The sequence below is a fragment of the Bubalus bubalis genome, chromosome 2 (genome assembly GCF_019923935.1).
Source record: "Bubalus bubalis isolate 160015118507 breed Murrah chromosome 2, NDDB_SH_1, whole genome shotgun sequence".
In the NCBI taxonomy this organism is placed as follows: domain Eukaryota; kingdom Metazoa; phylum Chordata; class Mammalia; order Artiodactyla; family Bovidae; genus Bubalus; species Bubalus bubalis.
Window position 1 is genome coordinate 187,832,668 of NC_059158.1, and position 24,838 is coordinate 187,857,505.

General features: G+C 45.4%; 1 protein-coding gene across 4 annotated transcripts in view; it reads left to right on the forward strand.

The window, feature by feature from the left end:
- Positions 1-24,838, forward strand: part of FBXO42 (F-box protein 42) — a 105,569-nt gene that overhangs the window by 73,358 nt on the left and 7,373 nt on the right. For all 4 annotated transcript variants that reach the window (XM_006066588.4, XM_044938236.2, XM_006066587.4 and 1 more), the window contains 2 exons: positions 22,578-22,731; positions 23,553-23,663. In XM_006066588.4, coding sequence (XP_006066650.2) covers positions 22,578-22,731; positions 23,553-23,663 — 265 coding nt within the window. The remainder of the gene's footprint in view (positions 1-22,577; positions 22,732-23,552; positions 23,664-24,838) is intronic.

Sequence of the window (24,838 nt, forward strand, 5' to 3'; positions counted from 1 at the left end):
CATTTAGGTTGCTGAGAAGACTGTAACAGGGCAGGTATAGACATGAGATCAGTTAAGAAATGGTAGCAATAATCTCGGAGGAGGCAGTGGCACCCCACTCCAGTACTCTTGCCTGGACAACCCCATGGATGGAGGAGCCTGGTGGGCTGCAGTCCAGGGGGTCGCGCAGAGTCGGACAAGACTGACTTCACTTTCACTTTTCACTTTCATGTATTGGAGAAGGAAATGGCAACCCACTCCAGTGTTCTTGCCTGGAGAATCCCGGGGACAGGGGAGCCTGGTGGGCTGCCGTCTATGGGGTCGCACAGAGTCGGACACGACTGAAGTGACTTAGCAGCAGCAGCAGCACCAATAATCTAGGCAAGAAATGATGGTGATTTGGATGAGGGCATTAACAGAAAGATAAAAGTTGGCTGCATTGGATCGAGTCCACAGTTTGGATGTGGAGTGTGAAAGAGAAGGAGTCAGGACGAGAAAATCGGGGCAGTGTGGCGTCGTGGGAGCTACCCTACATGCACGTGCTTCCTCTCCAGGCGAGGAGGGAGTCATCAACCGTGTCCTGCGCAGCTAAGCGGTCAAGTCGTGCGATGACTGAGGCTTGGCTTTGAATGTAGCCAAGAGTCTTCAGTGAGAGGTAGGGATGACAGCCTGCTCGGAGTGGTATTAAGAGAATGGGAAGAGAGGAGCTGAAGGCGATGTGAACAGCCCATTGGTTTCTTTAAGACTGTTGTTATAAAAGAGAGCAGGAAAGTGGGATGCTGAGTAGAAATTAGTGTAGAATTGAGAGGATTTTTTTTTTAAGATGGCAGTTATAGCATGTTTATATGTTGATGGGAATCTAGAGAGGAACTGATTTGGATAGAGAGGAAGAAATTATTGCTAGGACAGTGTCTTTGAATAGTGACAAAACAGAATCTGCTCTGCGGGTGGAAGGGTTGACTGTGGACAGGAACATTGACCCTTTATCCGTGGAGCAAGGAGTCTATGATGACAGTTGGTGGTGGGTGGCTAGATGTGGGAACGGGTGGAAGTTCTCTCCTGACCGGTTTATCACTCAGATAAAATAATGAAGGGTGGAAGAGAGCAGAGCCGTTGGAAATCCTGGCCAGCGAGTCTCAGTGTACAATCATATTCATTGTAGTCTTTACCAGGTGGCTCTAGGAAGTTGAATGTTTCACCTTCTGGTATTGTATTAAGGCAACACCTTCATTCTTAATCGGTTTTGCTTGACTCAGCCTGTGTTCACTTCCCAAAGCAAACGAGCAGTACTTAGGTATTTCAAAAGACTAATGTCTAAACCACTCTTTCTAAAATACCCCTTATTCATACTGAGGCTGATTTTGGCATCTGTTTAGTATATGATGTCAGAGAGAGTGAAAGCATCAGTTGCTTGGTTGTGTCGACTCTGCGATCCCACGAACTGTAAACTCGCCCGTCTCCTCTGTCCATGGGGTTCTCCAGGCAAGAAGACTGGAGTGGGCTGCCATGCCCTCCTCCAGGGGATCTTCCCCACGCAGGGATTGAACCTGGGTCTCCCATATTGCAAGCAGATTCTTTACCATCTGAGCCACCAGGGAAGCCCTATGATATCATAAAGCACAGCCTGTCAACTCTAGGCCTGGGCACAGATGATTTCCTATCACACTCTCCCCACCCTGCCCCTCCAGTTTCTTCCCTTTCAGCCACACATGAAATCCTGAATAATGGCCTGTGGTTCAGACCTTTGTTTTAGAAAAAGGCATCCTGGTCTACTCCATCTAGTGTACACGGACTCGATGCCTCTTCTGATCTTGGACTTGCTGCTCCGGAGCTGCCAGCCTTTGACGTTAATCTCGTCTGCATTCTCTGGGCCTCAATTTCCTTCCCTGTGTAAAAAGGAAAACGTGTAAAAAGACCACTGTTTGTAAAACCACACAGCAGGTCACCTGGGAAGCTTACTAAAATTCTAGATTTCTCAGCCTCATAACAGAGTCAGTCACCTAATCTCAAGGGATTGGGGAGAGAGTGGTAGATCTGCATTTTGAAAAAGAAAACATTTCAGTTGATTCCAAACCTAGCTGAATTTGGAAACCCTGGATCTCTGTGAAATCTCTTGGTTTCTTACTGGGCAAACTGTGATCTCACTTTGTTATCACAGTCTGTTAGGTGGGTCTGTGCCAAACTGGACTCCCTAACTGTTTTTAAGAATGGCCACTCCGTGCTGTCTGAGCTACTGCTTTCTAGAAACAGCTCCCTGTGAGTCTAGTCAAGTGGAGGAGGGATGGCTACCCCTGCAGTTTTCTTCCCTGGAGAATCTCATGGACAGAGGAGCCTGGCAGGCTGTATATAGTTCACAGGGTCGCAAAGAGTCGGACATGACTGAAGCGACTTCACATGCACACACACACCCTAGTCAAGAGTTGCTGACCTTCGAAGGAAGTGATTATGGAGAAGGGTTTGGAGGTGGAGTATGTGTTGCCGCAGACTCTTCACAGGTACTATCTAAGTCTCACACCAACCCAACTAGGTTGGCTCTAGTGTTATCCGCATCTTGCAGATGAGGAAGCGGAAGCTGAGCGACTCGGCTAATAATTCCCTTAGATCACACAGTCAGTCGGTGGAGCAGTGATCGAAGCACAGGCTGCCGCCCTTTGGGCCCGCCCTTCAGGCTGCACCGCCAGTGCACACCGTCAGGGCATGCTGCTTCTTTACTTTAGTTGAGGGTATTTGTTTACGGGATTGTGTTGGTTTCTGCCATACATCAGCACGGGTCACAGGTGTACACATGCCCCCTCCCTCTTGATCATCCCTCCCACCCCATTCAATTTTACTTGTTAAATGGACTTCTAAGTTTCAGATTAGAACAGAGTTCTCACACCCGGTTTTTCCTGTTAACATCTAGTACATTTTTGACAACTAATGAACCAATACTGATATTTTACTAACTAAAATCTGTACTTTATTCAGATTTCCTTAATTTTTTTATGCTAATGTCCTTTTTCTGTTCCAGGATGCTTCGTGTCTCCCTAGACTCCTCTTGGCTGTGACACGTCCCCAGACTTCCTGTTTGCAGATCTTGCCAGTGTTGAGACAGGACTGCCATTCAGTTAGGGTTTATCTGATGATTCTCTTGCGGTTGGACTGGAGTTACGGATCGGGGAGAGGACTGGTGCACAGGGCTCTTTCCATCATATCCCAACATGAGCACACACTGGCAACATGGTTTAGCACTTGGTGCTAACCTTGTCTCTTGGCTTGAGGTAGTGTTTATTAGATGCTGTTTACGTCATAATAATAACTTTCTGGCCGTTACATCTACCATCAGAGTCATGATGAGTAGAGGGTGTGTCAGTGCAGAAACCTTTTCATACATAGAGAATTTTAAAATATCAACATGATTTGCATTTTTAAATTTTTTGGTGGCAGGCTGGAGATTGCTGAAGACAGAATCTCTGCTTTATACTATGACCTTATAAAATGATCTTATGATCATATAAAATCAAGATCCTTCCAGCTATCCAGAGTCAGAAGCTCTGCAGGAAATAATTTTGTTTCTTTAGGACCATTCCCCAAGAGAAAAAAATCACATCTTACAAAATCACTGAGTAATCTTACAGAACAGCTAGTTTACTTTTGGAGTCAGGGGCAGGAAAAAGAAAAAGTAATGGTCATATCAGATGTCTTTAGGAAGGCCAGAATATCCTTAGAAGCTGGAAAGTGCTGGAACTGCCCAGAAATACCTGCCCAGACTGTCACTGTTTCTCTTCTGTGTGACACCTGAAAAGCGACACACGTAGGCTGCTTGCGTCCTTTGAGGAAGCTTTCTGTCCTGTGTCTAGTGTTTACTGCCCTTCCCTGAGCCTGTGGAAATGTCACCACGACAGAAAGGCACCCAGGGTGCCCAGCACCGGGCAACCGCTCCGGCGAAGACCGCGCAGCACCTCCCCGCCTCAGGTCCAGATGCCAGTGCTGACAGGGAAATAGCTGGGTGTGGAAGTTTTTTAGAATAAAATACATAAGTGTCCTCACAGGCATTGGGTTCTGCTTTTTTAGCATTATTTTGCATCTGAACACTTGGTACCTTTTTTAAAAGTCAACATGATGTGCACATGTGTTCTGAGAACACCCATCTGTGGAGATGGGGAGAAGTGGATGCTTAGCAACTGGCAACGTGTAGCAAGAGCCGCTTCATGCCTTTCAGGTGCACGTCAGGCCGCCATTCTCTGTCTTAAATACAGATCGTTGATTTCACTGCTTAAATATTTCTTTTGTGAAGAAATCCCAACTAGCACTTCCCTGCGAATCTTTTCTTGATTTTACCAAAGTGTATTCAAGTCTGTCCTTAGTGTATCTCTTCCATGTTGGAAATGCCGCATCCTTCAGCTCTACTCATTTGGTCCAATCCATGAGCCTTTTCTGTTCTTTCTAAAAACCCTCTAGTTTTTTCCCCCTTATTTTAGATAGAAGGTCAGAGTGTCATTGAGAGTAAGCGGTGACTGTCCTTAGACTCCCGCGCTCTCGTGGATCATGTGTGCTACCTTGACGAGTAGGTTTTGGTTGCTCTTGGATTCCTTGTGCAGTAAGACTTTCAGACTGTCCAGTGTTTCTGTTACTGTCAGATATCCACATAACCCCTTGCCCCGCCCCCTCCACCTCCCACGACAGCATTTCATGTTTTATGACCACAGAAAACTTCATTTTGTATGATTTATTAACATTATGTCCTGAATGAAATTGTTCCCCCATATAGGAAATTTGTGTTCCTATATGGGGGAACACAAATGGTATTGTCCTTGAGTGCTTCTCACTCCTTCCCCATGAATGACCCTGTTGGTTTCCAGGGCACTCAGCAGTGCTGTTTACCAGCTCGTGCCCCATGCACACTGGTTTTGCTGTTTATTCTCTGTGCAATCCAGGCTCAGGCCAGTTTCTCAAGTTTTCCAAGTCTTACTACCTTGAGATTTTGTAAAGAATCTACACGGTGCTTTTCCGAGGCGGGTGAGAGCAGTATTTGGTCATTTATTAACTTAAAAATATCAACCTGAATTCTGGGAAACTGTCCTTTCAAAGCTCAGAAGCTACCTCTCATCTTTTCTTTGGGAGATGAACTCTTGAGCTTTAATTGATTCTGCTTATCAAAGAAGTAGTGAGACAGGCCGGGACCTGGCTTGCTTTGCTGTGGGACTTGCACCGGGACAAACCTCTCCTCCAGCAATGAAGTACAAAGAAACTGTATGGGACTAACTAAAAATAACTGCATGCTCAGCTGGAGCAAACTGGACAAAAGCTGCAGAAAAACCAAAAAATAAAAAATTAAAAGACCAACCCACCACCACTTCTGAAGAGCCAGGAGCAACATAGGGTATGGGAGCACCAGCAGGGTACTGAGCGTGCCCCCTGCACACAGCACCGCCACAGGGGCGGGCAGGGCACCTGGGCCAGCCCTCCGGCCAGACCCCGGACACCCCCTGCCCGCACCCCGTATAAGAAGCAGTGAGCAGGAAGGGGGCCTGTTGTCTGTTCTCAGCCCACCCGCTTCATCAGGGCCCCAGCAAAGCCTGTCCTGAATTTCCCGTCTGGTCTCCAGTCGCTTTCTGGTGATTGAGGCCAGGAGCCCTGGTTGGTGTCAGCAGCGTCCCTGGCAGCCCTCTGTCCGTAGCTCTCCTGAAAGTGACTGTGGCTATAGATTTTGTATGTGCTTTGTTGACTTTTACACTGTGTTCCTTTTCTGCATCCTCTTCCCATTTTAGTAAGCTTTCTGATACATCATTGCCCAGTCCTAAAATGTCTCTTGCTATTTTACACACACACATATATAAATTGAGTGAGGAATGTGCCGTCAGGCGCCTCACATAGTGCATTCTAGCTCTGACGGTGGATGGCTGGCGCGTCTGTTGACTGGGAGCAGTAGTGTGGCATTCGCCTCGATGTCACCGCTCCTCTCTCTTAGTACGTTGAGACAGTTCACATGAGGAAACCGAACAGACCTTCAGCGCCCCGCTCTCGCACACAGCCATCGACGGTCGCCTGGAGCAGGAGGCACAGTGTCTCGTCACTTCGCGGAATTCCACTGTGTCCCTTCCCTGTCGGTGCCACTCCCCACAGAGGTGGCCCCCGTTCTGACTTCTGAGAGAGCTTTCTTGAGCTTCAGCTTGGTGTTTTTTTGATTCGTGCATAGGCCGCACCTGTCCGTGGTTTGCCCCTTTTCGTTGCTCTGAGTGCTCTGTAACATGAATATAGCACCTTTTTTTGAAGCCATTCTTCTGTTGATGGCTACTTGGGTTATTTCCACTTTGAATGTAGCTGGAGTCAACATTCTTATATAAGTTTGTGGACATATGCGCTCATTTCTTACTTAAGGTCTCCTTGTCAGCCTTAAGGAATGTTCTAGATGCAGTCAATACCCAGAGAGTTCTCTATTCACTTAGTCCTGCTCTAAGTAGGAGGATATGATGATGTAACTAAGTATTTTAGAGGTTTGAGGAGGGAACACCACTCAGCTGGTGGTAAAGGTATATATATGTATTATTAGGGCCTCATGATGTGAGAGTTGGACTATAAAGAAAGCTGAGCGCCGAAGAATTGATGCTTTTGAACTGTGGTGTTGGAGAAGACTCTTGGGAGTCCCTTGGACTGCAAGGAGGTCCAACCAGTCCATCCTAAAGGAAATCAGTCTTGAAAATTCGTTGGAAGGACTGATGCTGAAGCTGAAACTCTAATATTTGGGCCACCTGATGTGAAGAGCTGACTCATTGGAAAAGACACTGATGCTGGGAAAGATTGAGGGCAGGAGGAGAAGGGGACGACAGAGGATGAGATGGGTGGATGGCATCACCGACTCAATGGACATGGGTTTGGATGGACTCCAGGAGTTGGTGATGGACAGGGAGGCCTGGTGTGCTGCAGTCCGTGGGGTCGCAAAGAGTCAGACATGAGTGAACGACTGAACTGAACTGAACATGACCTAAAGTAATGGAAGGAACGTGTTGTTGAAGGGAGGGAAGTTTGTTGGTAGTACTGTTAAGAGTACGGCTATTGTGCCGAAGAAACAGGTTTCCATCTGATCTGTTCACACTAAGGTTGGTTAGGAACTGGATGACCTTAGGTTGTGTAACATTTCACTTGCCTCACCTTTAAGGTAGACATGGTACTGTCCACCTTTCAGAGTTTCTGTTCATATTATATACAACACAGCACACAGATGGAGTGGGGATGAGTGAGCTGGTTGAGCAGACACCTTTATACACGTGTTCACAGAAGTACTAGCTAAGAAGGAGAGCGGTTGGTCATGAGTTATCCTTGAGTTCCCAGAGCTTGAAAAGTGACTGCATTCATTTCTTTGTTTGTTCATTTTCATGCCTTTTTTAATTGAGTGAAAGTAAAAGTGAAGTTGCTCAGTCGTGTCCGACTCTTTGCAACCCCATGGACTGTAGCCTACCAGGCTCCTCTGTCCGTGGAATTTTCTAGGCAAGAGTACTGGAGTGGGTTGCCATTTCCTTCTCCAGGGGATCTTCCCGACCCAGGGATCGAAGCTGGACCTCCCGCGTTGCAGGCAGGCGCCTTCCCGTCTGAGCCGCCAAGGACGCCGTTGCTTGAGTGCTTTTCCCCAAAGCTTCGGTTCTGAGCAGTGCGGCTGCAGGTGTGAACAGCAGCGAGGTCTGTAAGACAATAAACAAATCAATACAAAGAAAATATAAAGAACTACAAGAAAGCACATGGAGGTGTTTAAGTTATAAAATGTATATAGAGCCAGGACTTAAATGGACGGATGGGTTTTAAAAGGAAATGCGATTTATGAGGAGAACAGCAGTAAACTGGTGAAACGGGCTCTGGTCACAGTCTCATGTCCACACTGTGCGGCTTACCGACCAGGAATCGAACCCCGGCCCTGGCGGGCAAAGCCCCGAGCCCTCGCCACTTGACCGAGGCAGAATTCCCTATTATGATTTGTTTTGTTTTGTTTTCTTTTTAGACCAGTTGTTTTTATTAAGGTTAGATGCTTTTGCTTAAAACGACTCTGAAATATTTGAATCTCCAGCTCCAGTTTTTTGTTTTCATAGGAGGAAGGCATCCAGGGCCCAGATACCGCTTAGATGTGCCAGTTGTTATGAAGAAGGCATAGGGTGTTAAGTGACTACCTTAACTTCTTTGGGTATTAGCGCCTTCCCGATTCATGGGCCCGTTCCTGGTTGATCTTTGAGCTGGTGATTTCTCCTTGTCTCCTCTAGCCCTACGCAGTCCTAAGCAGCTGGATCTGTGGTGGTCCCAGGAGATGTGAATGAGAACAGAGCCAGTGGGTTCCCCTAGGAAAGGAAGGCATCTTTTCTGTTTATTTATGAAGTTCAGATCCTGGGGTTTTTCCAGAATACATGCTTTTCTAAGGTGAATGCACCTTCTTTCCTAGTGGAGAAGTTTATGTGGCACAGACCTGGGTGAACTCTGGTCCTCCTGCACCTTCTCTCTGGTGGAGAGAAGAGTGGAGAAATTTGTGTAGCACAGACCTGGGTGACTCTGGTCCAGGGAGAGGAGAGACACGCTCACACCGCATCTGAGTGTAGCTCTCTCCTGCCTGACCAAGGTTCTCCTGTTTTGATACCAGGCCCGAAACTTCATGACCAGCAGAATTGTTTTCACTTCTAAACAGAGCCACTTAAAAGGGCACGCACTCCCGCCATCAGAACTGCAGTTAACAAGTTATCAGATTAAATTCAGATTCTGGACCTTGTCCCCTTCCCCAGAAATTGAATCAAAAGACTGCTTGAAATAGAAACAAGGAGCTGTTGCTGGTTTTCACGTTAATTTTTAGCTGATCAGTGCTGCCCTGTCTATCAAGTGGTCTTTCATGCAGGTTTGTTTAGAAGTGAAAACAATACCAACTGGGGATTTCTTTTTATTCACACCTGTAGTATATATAGTTATGAGTGAGGGAGGGAAAGTCGCTCTGTCGTGTCCGACTTTTTGCGACCCCGTGGACTACACAGTCCATGGAATTCTCCAGGCCAGAATACTGGAGTGGGGAGCCTTTCCCTTCTCCAGGGGATCTTCCCAACCCAGGGATCGAACCCAGGTCTCTCACATTGCAGGCGGGTTCTTTACCAGCTGAGCCACTGGGGAAACCATGGCATATATAGTTACACAGGATCTAACATTTCCTCACGCCCGTTACAGAAGTCCCTCTTGTTCTGGATGTTCTGTAATGACCCAGCAGGTGATGTTGTTAAAGATGTGGGTATAATTGCAATAATGAACATGTGTGCCCTGAAGCTTGAGATCCAGACAAGCTTTAAAAGCTTTGTCTAATATTAGTGAATTATTTTGATATCAATCAGTAACTTTCTGACCATGCTACAGTTGAAGAATAAAATAGTAAAAGCAAAAAAAATAGAAAGAGTGTGAGGGGAACACCCAAAGAAGCATTTGGCCTTTCCCCTAGTGAAAGGCCTCCTGGGAGGTTGTGACTAACTGGACCTAGGTCTCATCCCAACCCCTGAGGCATCCACAACCGTGTGGCTTCCATGAAGGGGTTCCGTTCCACAAGCATTTTCATAAGAAATAGTTCCTGTCTTCTAGGCTAAATATAATAACACTTACTTATTGGGGGGCTCTAAATGGATCATTTCCGGAGAAGGCAATGGCACCCCACTCCAGTACTCTTGCCTGGAAAATCCCGTGGATGGAGGAGCCTGGTAGGCTGCAGTCCATGGGGTCGCTAGGAGTCAGACACGACTGAGCAACTTCGCTTTCACTTTCCACTTTCATGCATTGGAGAAGGCAATGACAACCCACTCCAGTACTCTTGCCTGGAAAATCCCATGGATGGAGGAGCCTGGTAGGCTTCGGTCCATAGGGTCGCAGGGAGTTGGACACAACTGAAGTGACTTAGCAGTAGCAGCAGCAGTAGCAAATGGATCATTTCAGCACTATACTAAATATAGCATATACTAAGATTGAGGCTGGATACAGGACATCCCTTCCCGTTCACCCCTTCCTCCTCTAGGAGGGTCTTTAGCCCAGCATGGGAAGGGGTGTGCTGGCAGAGGTCCTGAAGAAAGCCACGTCTAGAAGAATTCAGTTCCTTTGTATCCAGTACCATGCCCTTGGTGACCAATTTAAATCCCTACTTTAGACTGAATTAAGGAGCACAGTTGGCTGGAACCAAGTCTTGGAAAGCAGGAGTTGAGGGGTTTTGTAGTGACTTTGCCAAAGAGTAAATTTATATTTAAAGTTTTGTTCTTTAAAATGAGCATTATAGTTTTGTATCTTCCCTGGACATCTAAATATTAAGTAATTTCAGCGTAATTATTATTGGCCGCATTGAAGTTAAACTGGGAACATTTTCATCAGCTGAAGAGGAACTGATCTGTCTGTTCCAAACAGAACCTCTGTGGTCCTGGCTTTATACTTTAGAGACCATTCTGAATAGTTATTTGTCTTCAAGGTGTTTATAGCCTACAACAGACTTTATATTCATAAATTGTGTTCTTCTCAATTTTCCTTTCTTCTCCCCCTTCCTCAAACCATAAAACCATGAAACATACCTTTCTTGTTCTACTCACAAAGTTTTACCTATAAAATCAAACCAGTTTAGAGATACACACAGTTAAATTGTAACTCCAGTAGTTTTCCTTTAAGGAGATCCCTGCCTCCTAAGTTATAACTTACTGCCTCCTAAGTTATAAGTGCCAGCTTAGCTTCTTGTGCCCTGTAGGCTTTCTGATTCCAATGCTAATATGATGTTGTGGGAAATGGCTCTCCAAATTATTCTCTTGACCTCTGACCCTTGCTATCAAAGTCAGTCACTTCACATACTACCATAGTCTCTGTTCACCAAAGGCTTGGTCTGCTTCCTAAGACCCAAGTTGGGTCTTATCTGCAAATTCCATCTCTCCCACCCCCTACACGCAGCAACTCAAGCTTTTCACTTGAGAAGCACCCACACAAGAGGCCATGAGGTAGGGTTGTTGGTTAGTCTGGTCTGTCTGGTCTTATTTTGCCCTCGAGGCCACTTCTGTGTGGGAAGGACAAGTGAACCTCCTTTGGAGCTGCGAGTGAATGCCTTTCATTGGACCTGCCCTGAGAAAGGGAGTGTGTGTGCAGAGTTGTTAGTACGAGATGGAGAGTGTGACCTCAGGCCTCAGTCCCATCGTTCATTCTGTAAAAGTCCCCTTTGGCACCATTACTGTAAGATAAAATTGTTTGAAGCCATCCAGGGAAAAGTTTTTGACTGCCAGTTAAAAAGCAGTTTAGACCATGTCCCCCTTTTTAAAAAAGCAAATCATACACCAAAGCATTCCATGAACAGAGTGGAGGTTCTTTGGTCCAGTACTTTTCTTCTGGATTCACTGGCATGCTAATGAGTCTCTTATAGTAAAATTTTTCATACTCATAGTTTTCTTGTTTTCAAACTTTACCTCTTATAAGTACCTAACTCCTAGTATTGGATCTATTTTCATAGTCATGGAGAGCTATTAGCAAGTCATTTATTGCTGTAAATAAGTCTAAAAGTGATTCGTCTGAAAGCAGTAAGTGGAATAATTTTTTTCCATTTCTTTTGCAATGTAGGTTCAGTAACATGTGGATGAGGATGACCAGGGAAATGTTTATATATTGAAAATGTTAAAGCAGTTCCTTTCAGCACCCCTTTAATCGAAGCGCTTGTCAGGGAACACCTACTCTGGACCCTTGTTCGCGCAGTCGTACACAGGGTGCATACACGGAACAAAGTCTGGTTGCGTTCAGCCTTAAGGAGAATCACCTACACTGGGGAAAAGGGCAGAAGGAGGACCAGGTGCCGTGTAGTGTCGTAGTGGAGCATCGTGTGGCCACGGGAGTGCCCGGATTCCAGGGCTGATGCCCGACGATCTGCGGTGAAGCTGGTGGAATGATAATAGAGATAAAGTGCGAGGTAAATGTAGTGTGTGTGAGCCACCCCGCACCCCAATCCTGGGAAATCGTCTTTTTTTTTTTTCCCACGAAACCAGTCCTTGATGCCGAAAAAGGTGGGGACCACTGGTCTAACAAGCTCACCTGAAGGTTATTTAACTCTCTGCAACGTGGTCCTCAAAGTCTAGTCATCAAACATCAGTGTCACCTGGGAACTTGTTAGAAATGCAACTTCATGGACCGTACCACATACCTACTAGACAGGGAGCTCAAAAGTGGGTCCAGCAAGCTGCGTTGTAACAAGTCGTTCAGCTACTTCTGACACAACTGAAATTTGAACTACAGCTGTAAGGGAATGGTAACTTTAACATTTGCACTTAAACCCCATACCTGCCAGAGACGCTCAGAGGGCTCAAACATAGGTTGTGTGCACCAGGACCCAGAGACCCCACAGAGACTGAGACAGAGCTGCATCTGAGTGTCTCCCGAGCAGGTACAGGTCAGCAGTGGACTTCGGCAGACACAGAGGCTCTGGGTGCAGCAGACCTGGGTGTGGCATAAGCCCTCTTGGAGGAGGTCGCCAGTGACCCCACCGTAGAGCCGCCATAACTTATACAGGACTGGGAAACGGCCTCTCGGAGGGCACGACAGAACCTTGTGCACCAGGACCTGGGAGAAAGGAGCAGCGACCCCACAAGACACTGACCCAGACTTGCCCGGGAGTGCCCAGGAGTCTGCGGCAGAGGCGTGTGTGATGGAGGCTGCTGCAGGGTGGGGCACTGAGTGCAGCAGTGCCTTTGTGGGGCCTTCTGAAGGAGATGGCCATTACCGTCATTACCCCCACCATAGTTTGGCCTCAGATCAAATAACAGGGAGGAAACACAGCCCTGCCCATCAGCAGAAAGTTGGATTAAAGATTTACTGAGCATGGCCCCTTGAGAGTCCCTTGGACTGCAAGGAGATCCAACCAGTCCATCCTAAAGAAAATCAGTCCTGAATATTCATTAGAAGGACTGATGTTGAAGCTGAGACTCCAATACTTTGGCCATCTGATGTGAAGAGCTGACTCATTTGAAAAGACCCTGATGCTGGGAAAGACTGAAGACAGGAGGAGAAGGGGATCACAGAGGATGAGATGGTTCGATGGCATCACCAACTCAGTGGGCATGAGTTTGAGTAAACTCCAGGAGTTGGTGATGAACAGGGAGGCCTGGCATGCTGCAGTCCATGGGGTCACCAACAGTTGGACACGACTGAGTGACTGAACTGAACTCAAGCATGGCCTCACCCATCCGAAGACCCAGTTTCCCCCTCAGTCAGTCTCTCCAATCAGGAAGCTTCCATAAGCCTCTTATCCTTCTCCATCAGAGGGCAGACAGACAGAAAACCCAATCACAGAACACTAACCAATCTGATCACATGGACCACAGCCTTGTCTAACTCAATGAAACCATGAGCCACCCTGTGTAGGGCCACCCAAGACAGACGATTTATGGTGGAGAGTTCTGACAAAACGTGGCCCACTGGAGAAGGGAATGGCAAACCACTTAAGTATTCTTGCCTTGAGAACCCCATGAACAGTATGAAAAGGCAAAATGATAGGACACTAGAAGATGAACTCCCCAGGTCGGTAGGTGCCCAATATGCTATGGAGATCAGTGGAGAAATAACTCCAGAAAGAATGAAGAGACGGAGCCAAAGCAAAAACAACACCCAGTTGTGGATGTGACTGGTGATGGAAGCAAGGTCCGATGCTATAAAGAGCAGTATTGCACAGGAACCTAGAATGTTAGGTCCATGAATCAAGGCAAATTGGAAGTAGTCAAACAGGAGATGAAGAGAGTGAATGTCGACATTCTAGGAATCAGCGAACTAAAGTGGACTGGAATGGGTGAATTTAACTCAGATGACCATTATATCTACTACTGTGGGCAGGAATCCCTAGAAGAAATGGAGTAGCCATCATACTCAACAAAAAAGTCCAAAATGCAGTCAGATCAGATCAGATCAGATCAGTCGCTCAGTCGTGTCCAACTCTTTGCGACCCCATGAATCGAGCATGCCAGGCCTCCCTGTCAATCACCAACTCCCGGAGTTCACGCAGACTCACGTCCATCGAGTCAGTGATGCCATCCAGCCATCTCATCCTCTGTCGTCCCCTTCTCCTCCTGCCCCCAATCCCTCCCAGCATCAGAGTCTTTTCCAATGAGTCAGCTCTTTGCATGAGGTGGCCAAAGGACTGGAGTTTCAGCTTTAGCATCATTCCTTCCAAAGAAATCCCAGGGCTGATCTCCTTCAGAATGGACTGGTTGGATCTCCTTGCAGTCCAAGGGACTCTCAAGAGTCTTTTCCAACACCACAGTTCAAAAGCATCAATTCTTCGGCGCTCAGCCTTCTTCACAGTCCAACTCTCACATCCATACATGACCACAGGAAAAACCATAGCCTTGACTAGACGGACCTTTGTTGGCAAAGTAATGTCTCTGCTTTTGAATATGCTATCTAGGTTGCTCATAACTTTCCTTCCAAGGAGTAAGCATCTTTTAATTTCATGGCTGCAGTTACCATCTGCAGTGATTTTGGAGCCCCCAAAAATAAAGTCTGACACTGTTTCCACTGTTTCCCCATCTATTTCCCATGAAGTGGTGGGACCGGATGCCACGATCTTCGTTTTCTGAATGTTGAGCTTTAAGCCAACTTTTTCACTCTGCATTTTCACTTTCATCAAGAGGCTTTTTAGTTCCTCTTCACTTTCTGCCATAAGGGTGGTATCGTCTGCATATCTGAGGTTATTGATATTTCTCCCAGCAATCTTGATTCCAGTTTGTGTTTCTTCCAGCCCAGAGTTTCCCATGATGTACTCTGCATATAAGTTAAATAAACAGGGTGACAATATACAGCCTTGACGAACTCCTTTTCCTATTTGGAACCAGTCTGTTGTTCCATGTCCACTTCTAACTGTTGCTTCCTGACCTGCATACAAATTTCTCAAGAGGCAGATCAGGTGATCTGGTATTCCCATCTCTTTCAGAATTTTCCACAGTTTTTTGTGATCCACACAGTCAAAGGATTTGGCATAGTCAATAAAGCAGAAATAGATGTTTTTCTGGAACTCTCTTGCTTTTTCCATGATCCAGTGGATGTTGGCAATTTGATCTCTGGTTCCTCTGCCTTTTCTAAAACCAGCTTGAACATCAGGAAGTTCATGGTTCACATATTGCTGAAGCCTGGCTTGGAGAATTTTGAGCATTACTTTACTAGCGTGTGAGATGAGTGCAGTTGTGTGGTAGTTTGAGCATTCTTTGGCATTGCCTTTCTTTACTTGGATGCAGTCTCAAAAATGGAATGATCTCTGTTCGTTTCCAAGGCAAACCATTCAGTATCACAGTAATCCAAGTCTGTGTCCCAACCAGTCATGCTGAAAAAGCTGAAGTTGAACGGTTCTATGAAGAACCTACAAGACCTTCTAGAACTATCACCCAAAAAAGATGTCCTTTTCATCATAGGGGACTGGAATGCAAAAGTAGGAAGTCAAGAGATACCTGGAGTAATGGGCAAATTTGGCCTTGGAGTACAGAATGAAGCAGGGCAAAGGCTAATAGAATTTTGCAAAGAGAACGCACTGGTCATAGCAAACACCCTCTTCCAACAACACAAGAGAAGACTCTACACATGGACATCACCAGATGGTCAACACCAAAACCAGATTGATTATATTGTTTGCAGCCAAAGATGGAGAAGCTCTATACAGTCAACAAAAACAAGACCGGGAGCTGACTGTAGCTCAGATCATGAACTCCTCATTGCCAAATTCAGACTTAAATTGAAAAAAGTGGGGAAAACCACTAGACCATTCAGGTATGACCTAAATCAAATCCCTTATGATTGTACAGTGGAAGTGAGAAATAGATTTAAGGGGCTAGATCTGATAGAGTGCCTGAAGAACTATGAAGGGAGATTCACAAGAAGCAGTGATCAGGACCATCCCCAAGAAAAAGAAATGCAAAAAGGCAAAATGGTTTTCTGAGGAGGCATTATAAATAGCTGTGAAAAGAAGAGACGTGAAAAGGAAAGGAGAGGACAGATATACCCATTTGAATGCAGAGTTCCAAAGAACAGCAAGGAGAGATAAGAAAGCCTTCTTCAGTGATCAATGCAAAGAAATAGAGGAAAACAATAGAATGGGAAAGACTAGAAATCTCTTCAAGAGATACCAAGGGAACATATCATGCAAAGATGGGCTCAATGAAGGACATAAATGGTATGGACCAAACAGAAGCAGAAGATATTAAGAAGAGGAGGCAAGAATACACAGAAGAACTGTACAAAAAAGATCTTCACGACCCAGGTAACCTTGACAGCATGATCATTCATCTAGAGCCAGACATCCTGGAGTGCAAAGTCAAGTGGGCCTAAGGAAGCTTCACTACGAACAAAGCTAGTGGAGGTGATAGAATTCCAGTTGAGCTATTTCAAATCCTAAAAGTTGATGTTGTGAAGGTGCTGTACTCAATATGCCAGCAAGTTTGGAAAACTCAGCAGTGAGCACAGGACTGGAAAAGGTCAATTTTTATTCCAATCCCAAAGAAAGGCAATGCCAAAGAATGTTCCAACTATTGCACAGTTGCATTCATCTCACACGCTAACAAAGTGATGTTCAAAATTCTGCAAGCCAGGCTTCAACAGTATGTGAAGCATGAACATCCAGATGTTCAAGCTGGATTTAGAAAAGGCAGAGGAACTAGAGATCAAATTGCCAACATCCGTTGGATCATCAAAAAAGCATGAGTTCCAGAAAAACATTTAGTTCTGCTTTATTGACTACGCCAAATTCTTCCACTGTGTGGATCACAACAAACTGGAAAGTTCTTAAAGAGATGGGAATACCAGACCACTTCACCTGCCTCCTGAGAAATCTGTACACAGGTCAAGAAACAAGACTTAGAACTGGACATGGAACAACAGACTGGCTCCAAATCGGGAAAGGAGTACGTCAAGGCTGTATATTGTCACCCTGCCTATTTAACTTATATGCAGAGTACATCATGCAAAATGCCAGGCTGGATGAAGCACAAGCTGGAATCAAGATTGCTGGGAGAAATATCAATAACCTCAGATATGCAGATGATACCACACTTATGCCAGAAAGCAAAGAAGAACTAAAGAGCCTCTTGATGAAAGCGAAAGAGGAGAGTGAAAAAGTTGGCTTAAAACTAAGATCATGGCATCCGGTCCCATCACTTCATGGCAAATAGATGGGGAAACAGTGGCTGACTTTATTTTTTGGGCTCCAGAATCACTGCAGATGGTGGCTGCAGCCATGAAATTGAAAGACACTTGCTTCTTGGAAGAAAAGTTATGACCAACCAAGACAGCATATTAAAAAGCAGAGACATTACTTTGGAAACAAAGATCCATCTAGTCAAAGCTATGGTTTTTCCAGTAGTCACGTATGGATGTGAGAGTAGGACTGTAAAGAAAGCTGAGCTCTGAAAAATTGATGCTTTTGAACTGTGGTGTTGAAGAAGACTCTTGAGAGTCCTTTGGACAACAGTGAGATCAAACCAGTCCATCCTGAAGCAAATCAGTCCTGAATATTCGTTGGAAGGACTGATGCTGAAGCTGAGACTCCAATACTTTTTCCACCTGATGCAAAGAACTGACTCATTGGAAAAGACCCTGATGCTGGGAAAGATTGAAGGTGGGAGGAGAAGGGGATGACAGAGGATGAGATGGTTGGATGGCATCACCAACTCAATGGGCATGAGTTTGAGTAAGCCCCAGGAGTTAGTAACGGACAGGGAGGCCTGGCGTGCTGCAGACCATGGGGTCGCAAAGAGTCAGAGATGACTGAGCAACTGAACTGAACTTTAACGTCTGAATAATAAACTAGTAATATCAAGAAATAATGGTCTCAGTATGGAGGGGTAAAATAACTGTTTAGTCATGCATAAAATGCAGACCCCCCAATTAAACCAAGGGCTTGTTCTGTGTTGTATCAAACAGTTGAGCTTCTCGTCTGGTCCTGGGTTCTACACGAGTGGGAACTACAGCTGTGGGAAAGTGGTGTAGAAACCAAACCAGAATTTGGCATGGTTTCGCTGCTTTCCCATCCTCTTTGCAAAAGTACATGAGAGGGCCTTGTAATTCTACCACCGTCTCTCATATGTGAAAATTTCTCCTGATTTCATGGGAACCTTGGGAAACATCTGAGCCAATTAGTGATTTTAGGGAATATTAGTTCTGTGTGTAGGATGCCTATCTCATTATCCGGTTTCCCACAAATGCCTTTTTGGCTTGTTTTGAAATGTGCTCCACTGATCGTATATGCTGTGCGATTAGAGGCTTTTGGTATTTGGACAAAGAAGTCTATGAGGATAACTATCGCCTCTGGGAGGAATAGGCTTAAGTAGTGTTTTTGTCTGAGTTTGACGTGGGCATATTTGGTCCTGTCGTGGTGGTCGAGGAAAACCTACTTGGAGTGACACCCTTTCTTTCTCCACTTTTGTGATACAATAATATTTGGACTGTCTAGAGGCCCAGTGGCCTCATGTTTTAAAGACAGGCCAAGGAGTATCCTAAAGAGTAGAAAACCTTCATTTATAAGTTTAATGAGGAGCCTTTCAACCATGGAAGGTCTTCTGTTGTCAGATACCCTATATTGTACAAGGTTTCCAGTGACTCATTCCATCTCCAGTGTCGTAAGTTTTCATGAATATATGTTAAACAACGTGATGCCCTTCTAGCTACTGTATGGAATGAATTGCTTGCTCATAGGTACAGTTCTTGAAAGTTTAGGACCTAATATTTTATTGAGGGCTAGTCTGTATGCAGGTCAGGAAGCAACAGTTAGAACTGGACATGGAACAACAGACTGGTTCCAAATATGAAAAGGAGTGCATCAAGGCTGTATATTGTTACCCTGCTTATTTAACTTCTATGCAGAGTACATCATGAGAAATGCTGGGCTGGAAGAAGCAGAAGCTGGAATCAAGATTGCCGGGAGAAATGTCAATAACCTCAGATATGCAGACGATACCACCCTTATGGCAGAAAGTGAAGAGGAACTAAAAAGCCTCTTGATGAAAGTGAAAGTGGAGAGTGAAAAAGTTGGCTTAAAGCTCAACATTCAGAAAACAAAGATCATGGCATCCGGTCCCATCACTTCATGGGAAATAGATGGGGAAACAGTGGAAACAGTGTCAGACTTTATTTTTGGGGGCTCCAAAATCACTGCAGATGGTAACTGCAGCCATGAAATTAAAAGATGCTTACTCCTTGGAAGGAAAGTTATGAGCAACCTAGATAGCATATTCAAAAGCAGAGACATTACTTTGCCAACAAAGGTCCGTCTAGTCAAGGCTATGGTTTTTCCTGTGGTCATGTATGGATGTGAGAGTTGGACTGTGAAGAAGGCTGAGCGCCGAAGAATTGATGCTTTTGAACTGTGGTGTTGGAGAAGACTCTTGAGAGTCCCTTGGACTGCAAGGAGATCCAACCAGTCCGTCCTAAAGGAAATCAACCCTGAATATTCATTGGAAGGAATGATGCTGAAGCTGAAACTCCAGTCCTTTGGTCACCTCATGTGAAGAGTTAACTCATTGGAAAAGACCCTGATGCTGGGAGGGATTGGGGGCAGGAGGAGAAGGGGACGACAGAGAATGAGATGGCTGGATGGCATCACCAACTCAATGGACGTGAGTTTGAGTGAACTCCAGGAGTTGGTGATGGACAGGGAGGCCTGGTGTGCTGTGATTCATGGGGTTGCAAAGAGTCGGACATGACTAAGTGACTGAACTGAACTGAACTGAGTCTATATAAAAGTTATTTTCCTTGTCTAATAATGTATGGTCATGTGTTGTTTTTTTTGTTTGTTCTTTTTTAAATTAAATTTGTAAATACTACTCTTTAAATTGCTTGCTTTTCTTGGGACTTTAAAGCAACAAATTAAAGGTATGTAATTTGAAAATAAGTTTTGTTTTTTTAAGAATTCTGGTAAAGATATTATTTGCTTCTTAGAAGTCAGTTAAAGAGTGTTTGTTGTTTAAGATAAAGAAATTCCTAAAATTCATTGACCTCTGCAGTCTGTGATCTCACCATAAATTTGGTTGATTTGTGCACCTTGCATTAAGATAGTTGGCAGGGGAGTTGAAGACCGTTTGCTTTAAACAAATTCAAAATAGGAAATAAATAAATTTTGAACATGATAAAATTAAGGGCTGTTGGCAAAGTCAGAATACCGAATTCTTCACGTAATAAGCATTTTAAAGTGTGCAGTTTGCAACAAACCCTGTGAACACTATTTGCAGGACTGGCTCACGGAAAACATGATGCAGCTGCCTGGCCTCTTGTTGCCGAACTGACTGTAGACGTTGTGTCGTTGACTTCTGTGTCCTCCCCGCCTCTCCTTCGTTTGTTCTTGTAGGGTGATCCCCCCGGACCCTTTATAAACTGAGGTGGAGAAGCACAGTTAGCTTCTTAGTATGAGCCTGTATAGCTGTAAAGGTAGTCAGATGCTGACATTAAAGCTTCCATTTGTGACATAAAGCAGACCTTGGCTGAGGGATTCTCCTATTGCTTTGGGTAAGAAGTAGAGGGAAATATTTTGGCTTTCTTTTTTTCCTTTTTTTTTTTTTCACAGGCTAATTTTCTCTAACAGACACCCCCAAACTTAAATATTTTGGCTTTCTTAAAGGTCATATTTGAGAAGTCATTTCAGGGTTTGATTTTACTTATCGTTATATTTTACAAACACTCTCTTTTTAATTCTGTGCCTTGTTTGTCCCTCAAAGAGGTCCGTATTCTTATACTACATTTGTAATGTCTTTGAACCCAGCCTTGGTGAATATTGGTCTACCTCGCCTCATAGAGTATTGGTAATTTATTTCAAAAGGTATTACAGGAAATGCATAGCACACGTGAAAGAGCAAACCCCGACTAGTCTTACCATGTTAACTGTTGTTTCCAGATCGTAATTCAGTGTATTTACTCCCTGGAACTTGGGATGACCTCCCTTTCATATCATTGAAGCCTCAGTTACTATTTTATTTCTGTTGTACTTTCTTGAGCTAAATAGTTACTCTGCCGGGAATACCCTAACCGCTTTTAATAGTGAAATGCACAGTAGTTCAGTTCTGTTCTCATAAGCGTTGAGCCCTGTAGAAAGCGGTTCTGTTAGCTGTCTCTGGCTAATTGGCCTGGTGTGAACTTCATATTAATTTGCTCTAGCAATGATAACAACAGGCACTGCTTGAAATGCCTTGTATGATTTAAGTCATTAATTCTCACAGGCACTCTGTCATATGGCCATCCCTTGTTCTGTTTAAACACTGCAAATAAGCATCCTTGTATCTTTTTTGTTTTCATTGGCCCCGCTTTCTCTTGAGATTAATCCCTAGAAATGGAATTTAGGATTCAAAGCATATGTACTTAAACATTTTTAATACCAACTGCTTAAAATACCTCAAAGATTCTGTTTTTGTGTGTTTCCATGTTTTGCTCTTTGAGGGAACCTTGGTTTGCTGCCTGACTTTTTGACCTGGGCGCGAACCTGGGCCCTCCTGAAAGCCAGGGAGTTCCTTCAGTTAAGTTGTTACTCTTAAGTTGGATCCCACGGAAGACAGTCCCCATCTCCAGCTTCTCAACCTCAGAACTGTGTAATGGAAAGCAGTGACGCAGTCCGAGCAAGGCTTTTCAAACCTTGCTCCCGTGAGCCCATTGCTGCAGGGGCGGCCAGGTTGCCTCAGTTGCTGTCAGGTTACTATGCTGCTGGGACTCTTCTGCGTATGATTCCGTTTGAAAAATAGATCCTGTAGCTTTAACAACAACAACAATACTTTTTAATATCCCAGCATTTGCTGAGAACTGAGTGGGACAGATTGCTTTGCCGTAAGCAAACTGCAGGTGGCAGAGTAAGGGGTTGGGGAACTTAGCAGTTGTTTCAAAGACAGAATGCTCAGAAACGTGGTGCTTCCATGGGACATGTGTTATCCCTAAAGTTTTCCAGTATAAGCCAGATTTCTGTTGCTTTGAAATTCTGTCAGAATAGCTCAGAGGTGCAGCCTGGGGGCCTTAGGAGCCACGCTTGGCTGCCGTGTCCTTGGAACGCTTTCACATCGAGCCTTGAAAACCTGCTTCCGTTGGCGCCAGTGAGGCCCGCAGCTGGGGGCCCAGAGCCCATTTGTCAGCATTTGACTTGCAGGACAAAGAAGAACTGCATTCTGCCTTCCCTTTCACTGAGGTTGGTAGCGGCAGTTACGTGTAAGTGTGCGCTCCTGCGTGGCTCCTGTACTGCTCTCCTCTGCGGTCTGTTAGGCTGATTGAAGGCACGGACAGGGGAGGCAGCATTCGCTGAGTGCCAGCCGTGTGCCCAGCACTGCGCTCGGCGCCGTGAGTACTCTGGTTAGTGACACAGAGCGCCCTTGTGAGATGGACACGCTCATCCTGATTTCAGGTCACCACACTAAGGAACTGAGTCTGAGAGCGGCTAGGCGGCTTGGCGCTCACTCAGGTTTCTCTGCTTCGCTTACGGGAGAAGTGTGCGTTGGTGGTGACTTTCTCTCAGACCTGCAGACCCAGCCCTGCCGCCCCTCTCCCTGCCGCTTTGTAGCATTGGTTCCTGTTCTGTCCCTGTCAGGAAACGGTGATCTGCAGACCGCCTGCCGGCGGCTTGTCAGGACGCGCGATGCTAACCATGCTGTTCTGGCTTCTCCCAGGGTCCTACCCGTCCCCCAAAGCTGGAGCGACCCTGGTCGTATACAAGGACCTGCTTGTGCTGTTTGGCGGCTGGACACGGCCGAGCCCTTACCCCCTACACCAACCAGAGAGGTTCTTTGACGAGATACACACTTACTCACCCTCTAAAAACTGGTAAGCCACAAAGACAAGATCCTTTTAATCTGGAATAGGAAGGTTTAAAATGACTGGATTCCTTATCTTTTTGTGTGTGTCCAGAAATCTCTTTGAGAATCTGTTGAAAGCTTTGGACTCTTCCCAGAAAAATAAAACGTTTTTTACTTAACTTAAGCACAAATTTTGCCTACAGTTTCAGAGGGTTTACAGGACCCTCCCTAGAACTTGAAGTTAAGCATGCGTATTCCAAAGAGAAAAGGTAGAAGACATGTTTTCTTCTTCCAAGAAAAATGAATGAGCCAGTTGAAGAATAGAGAGCTCTTCAGCTCTGGCTGCCAGCGCCCGGGAGCGCTGTGGCTCCAGAGGACACGCCTGCTCTGTCCCCAGGCTGATTCCCAGTTGTTGTACAGACTTGTCTTTTTAAAATGACAGCCACCTCTGTTTCCTTGTGACGGGCTGCACAGCTACTCAGTACAGGGCTCTTGGCAGCTGCTGCTGATCAACAAATCAGGCCTGTAGGAAGAAACAGCAGGTGGTACTCCTTCAGCGAGCTAGGCTGAAGCAGCTCGGGGACGGGGTGCAGTCCCTGCCATTCTCTTCTCTCCACTCCGTGTCTGAGCCTCACCCACTGGGGGGCTGAGTGAATAGAATTTCAGCAGATCCGTAGAAAAGGCATAAGTGCCTTGTGCCAGCCTGCATTTATTGTCTAACAGTTTCTCTACTGAAGGTGATAGGATTGTCATGTTAGATGGATGCCTGCTTCCTGTCTTCCGTCTTAAGCACAGAAGGCCAGAGGCAGAGGCGCTGACTTCCTGACTTCCCCCGTCTCTCTGCATTAGGTGGAACTGCATTGTGACCACCCACGGCCCACCTCCCATGGCCGGGCACTCCTCTTGTGTGATAGACGATAAAATGATCGTCTTCGGCGGCTCCCTAGGATCGCGGCAGATGTGAGTACGTTTGATTAGCTCGCTGTCACCCTGAAGATTATCTTCAGGAAAGATTAAACTCCTGGAAAGGTCAGCTAGGGCAGAAGAGTAAACTAGTCAGGGTCAAGATTCCTGAGCATGATTCCGATTAATCCAGTTAGTTATCTCACCCTGGTGTTCTGTTTTTTGGTTCTAGTCACAGACCAATAAATTGAGAAACTTGCTCCATAAAATCAGGGCTCCAGGCGTCTTATATGCGATTAAAATGTTTTTGTGTGTATGTGCTTTCTAAGGTGAGGCACATCTCTATATAGACAACCTTTTAATCAAGCCCCTCAGCACAAGTTATATATATATTTTAATAATTGCCTTGCTGGTATAAATGTTTGTATTTGAAAAAGTTATATGAGAGTATTGCCTGGAAGACTTGCTTAACCTTATAAAGTTGAATCATAATCACTGAATTTTAGCAAGGATTAATGGTTAAGCTGATATGAAATATTAGATTTTTCAACCCCATGTTGGCTGGGACCAAGATGTATTCTATGAATGTCATTACTTTGAATTAAGAATTAATGTTCAGCATTCCTAAATTATGTTTTAAGTGTTTGATATAAATTGTAAAAAGTATTTGTTTTCAGTGTGTCTTTAATTTTAAAATAAAGCTCATTTTTCAAATGTCAAAAAAAACCAAAACAGGGCCATGTAGAATCTCAGTGTTGCTCGGGGTGTGGGTTAGTTCAGTGGGGTCAGGTTCTGACGGGCCTCCACCGTGTCTGTTTGCCTGTGCCCTCAGAAGGCCACCTCCCAAGAAGCAGAGAACTTTTCCTTGCTCTCCTTAGGGCCCAGCTCGTGCCCCTTGGAGCTTCAGAGAAGGAGAGAGGCAGATTGGCATGAGTTGGGAGAATGGGTAGGAGCAAGAAAGCTTTCCCCGACCTGATCTTCCGTGAGGTTGTCTCCTCCTCCTCCCCGCAGCTCTGCCCAGAGCAGTCTGCCTGAAGTACTTCCTCTGCTTTGGCGTCAGCAGCAGGAGTGGTCACTTTACCTGCGTTTTGAAATGGCAGTTGATGGGCTGTCAGCAGTACAACCATTCCAGACCCGACCCTCTTCTCCCTCAGGGTCCTCTGCATCTTCTTATTTTAGAACACTCATGGAGCGGAGTGTGTGAGCTCTACCCTCCAGGTCAGAGGGTTAGG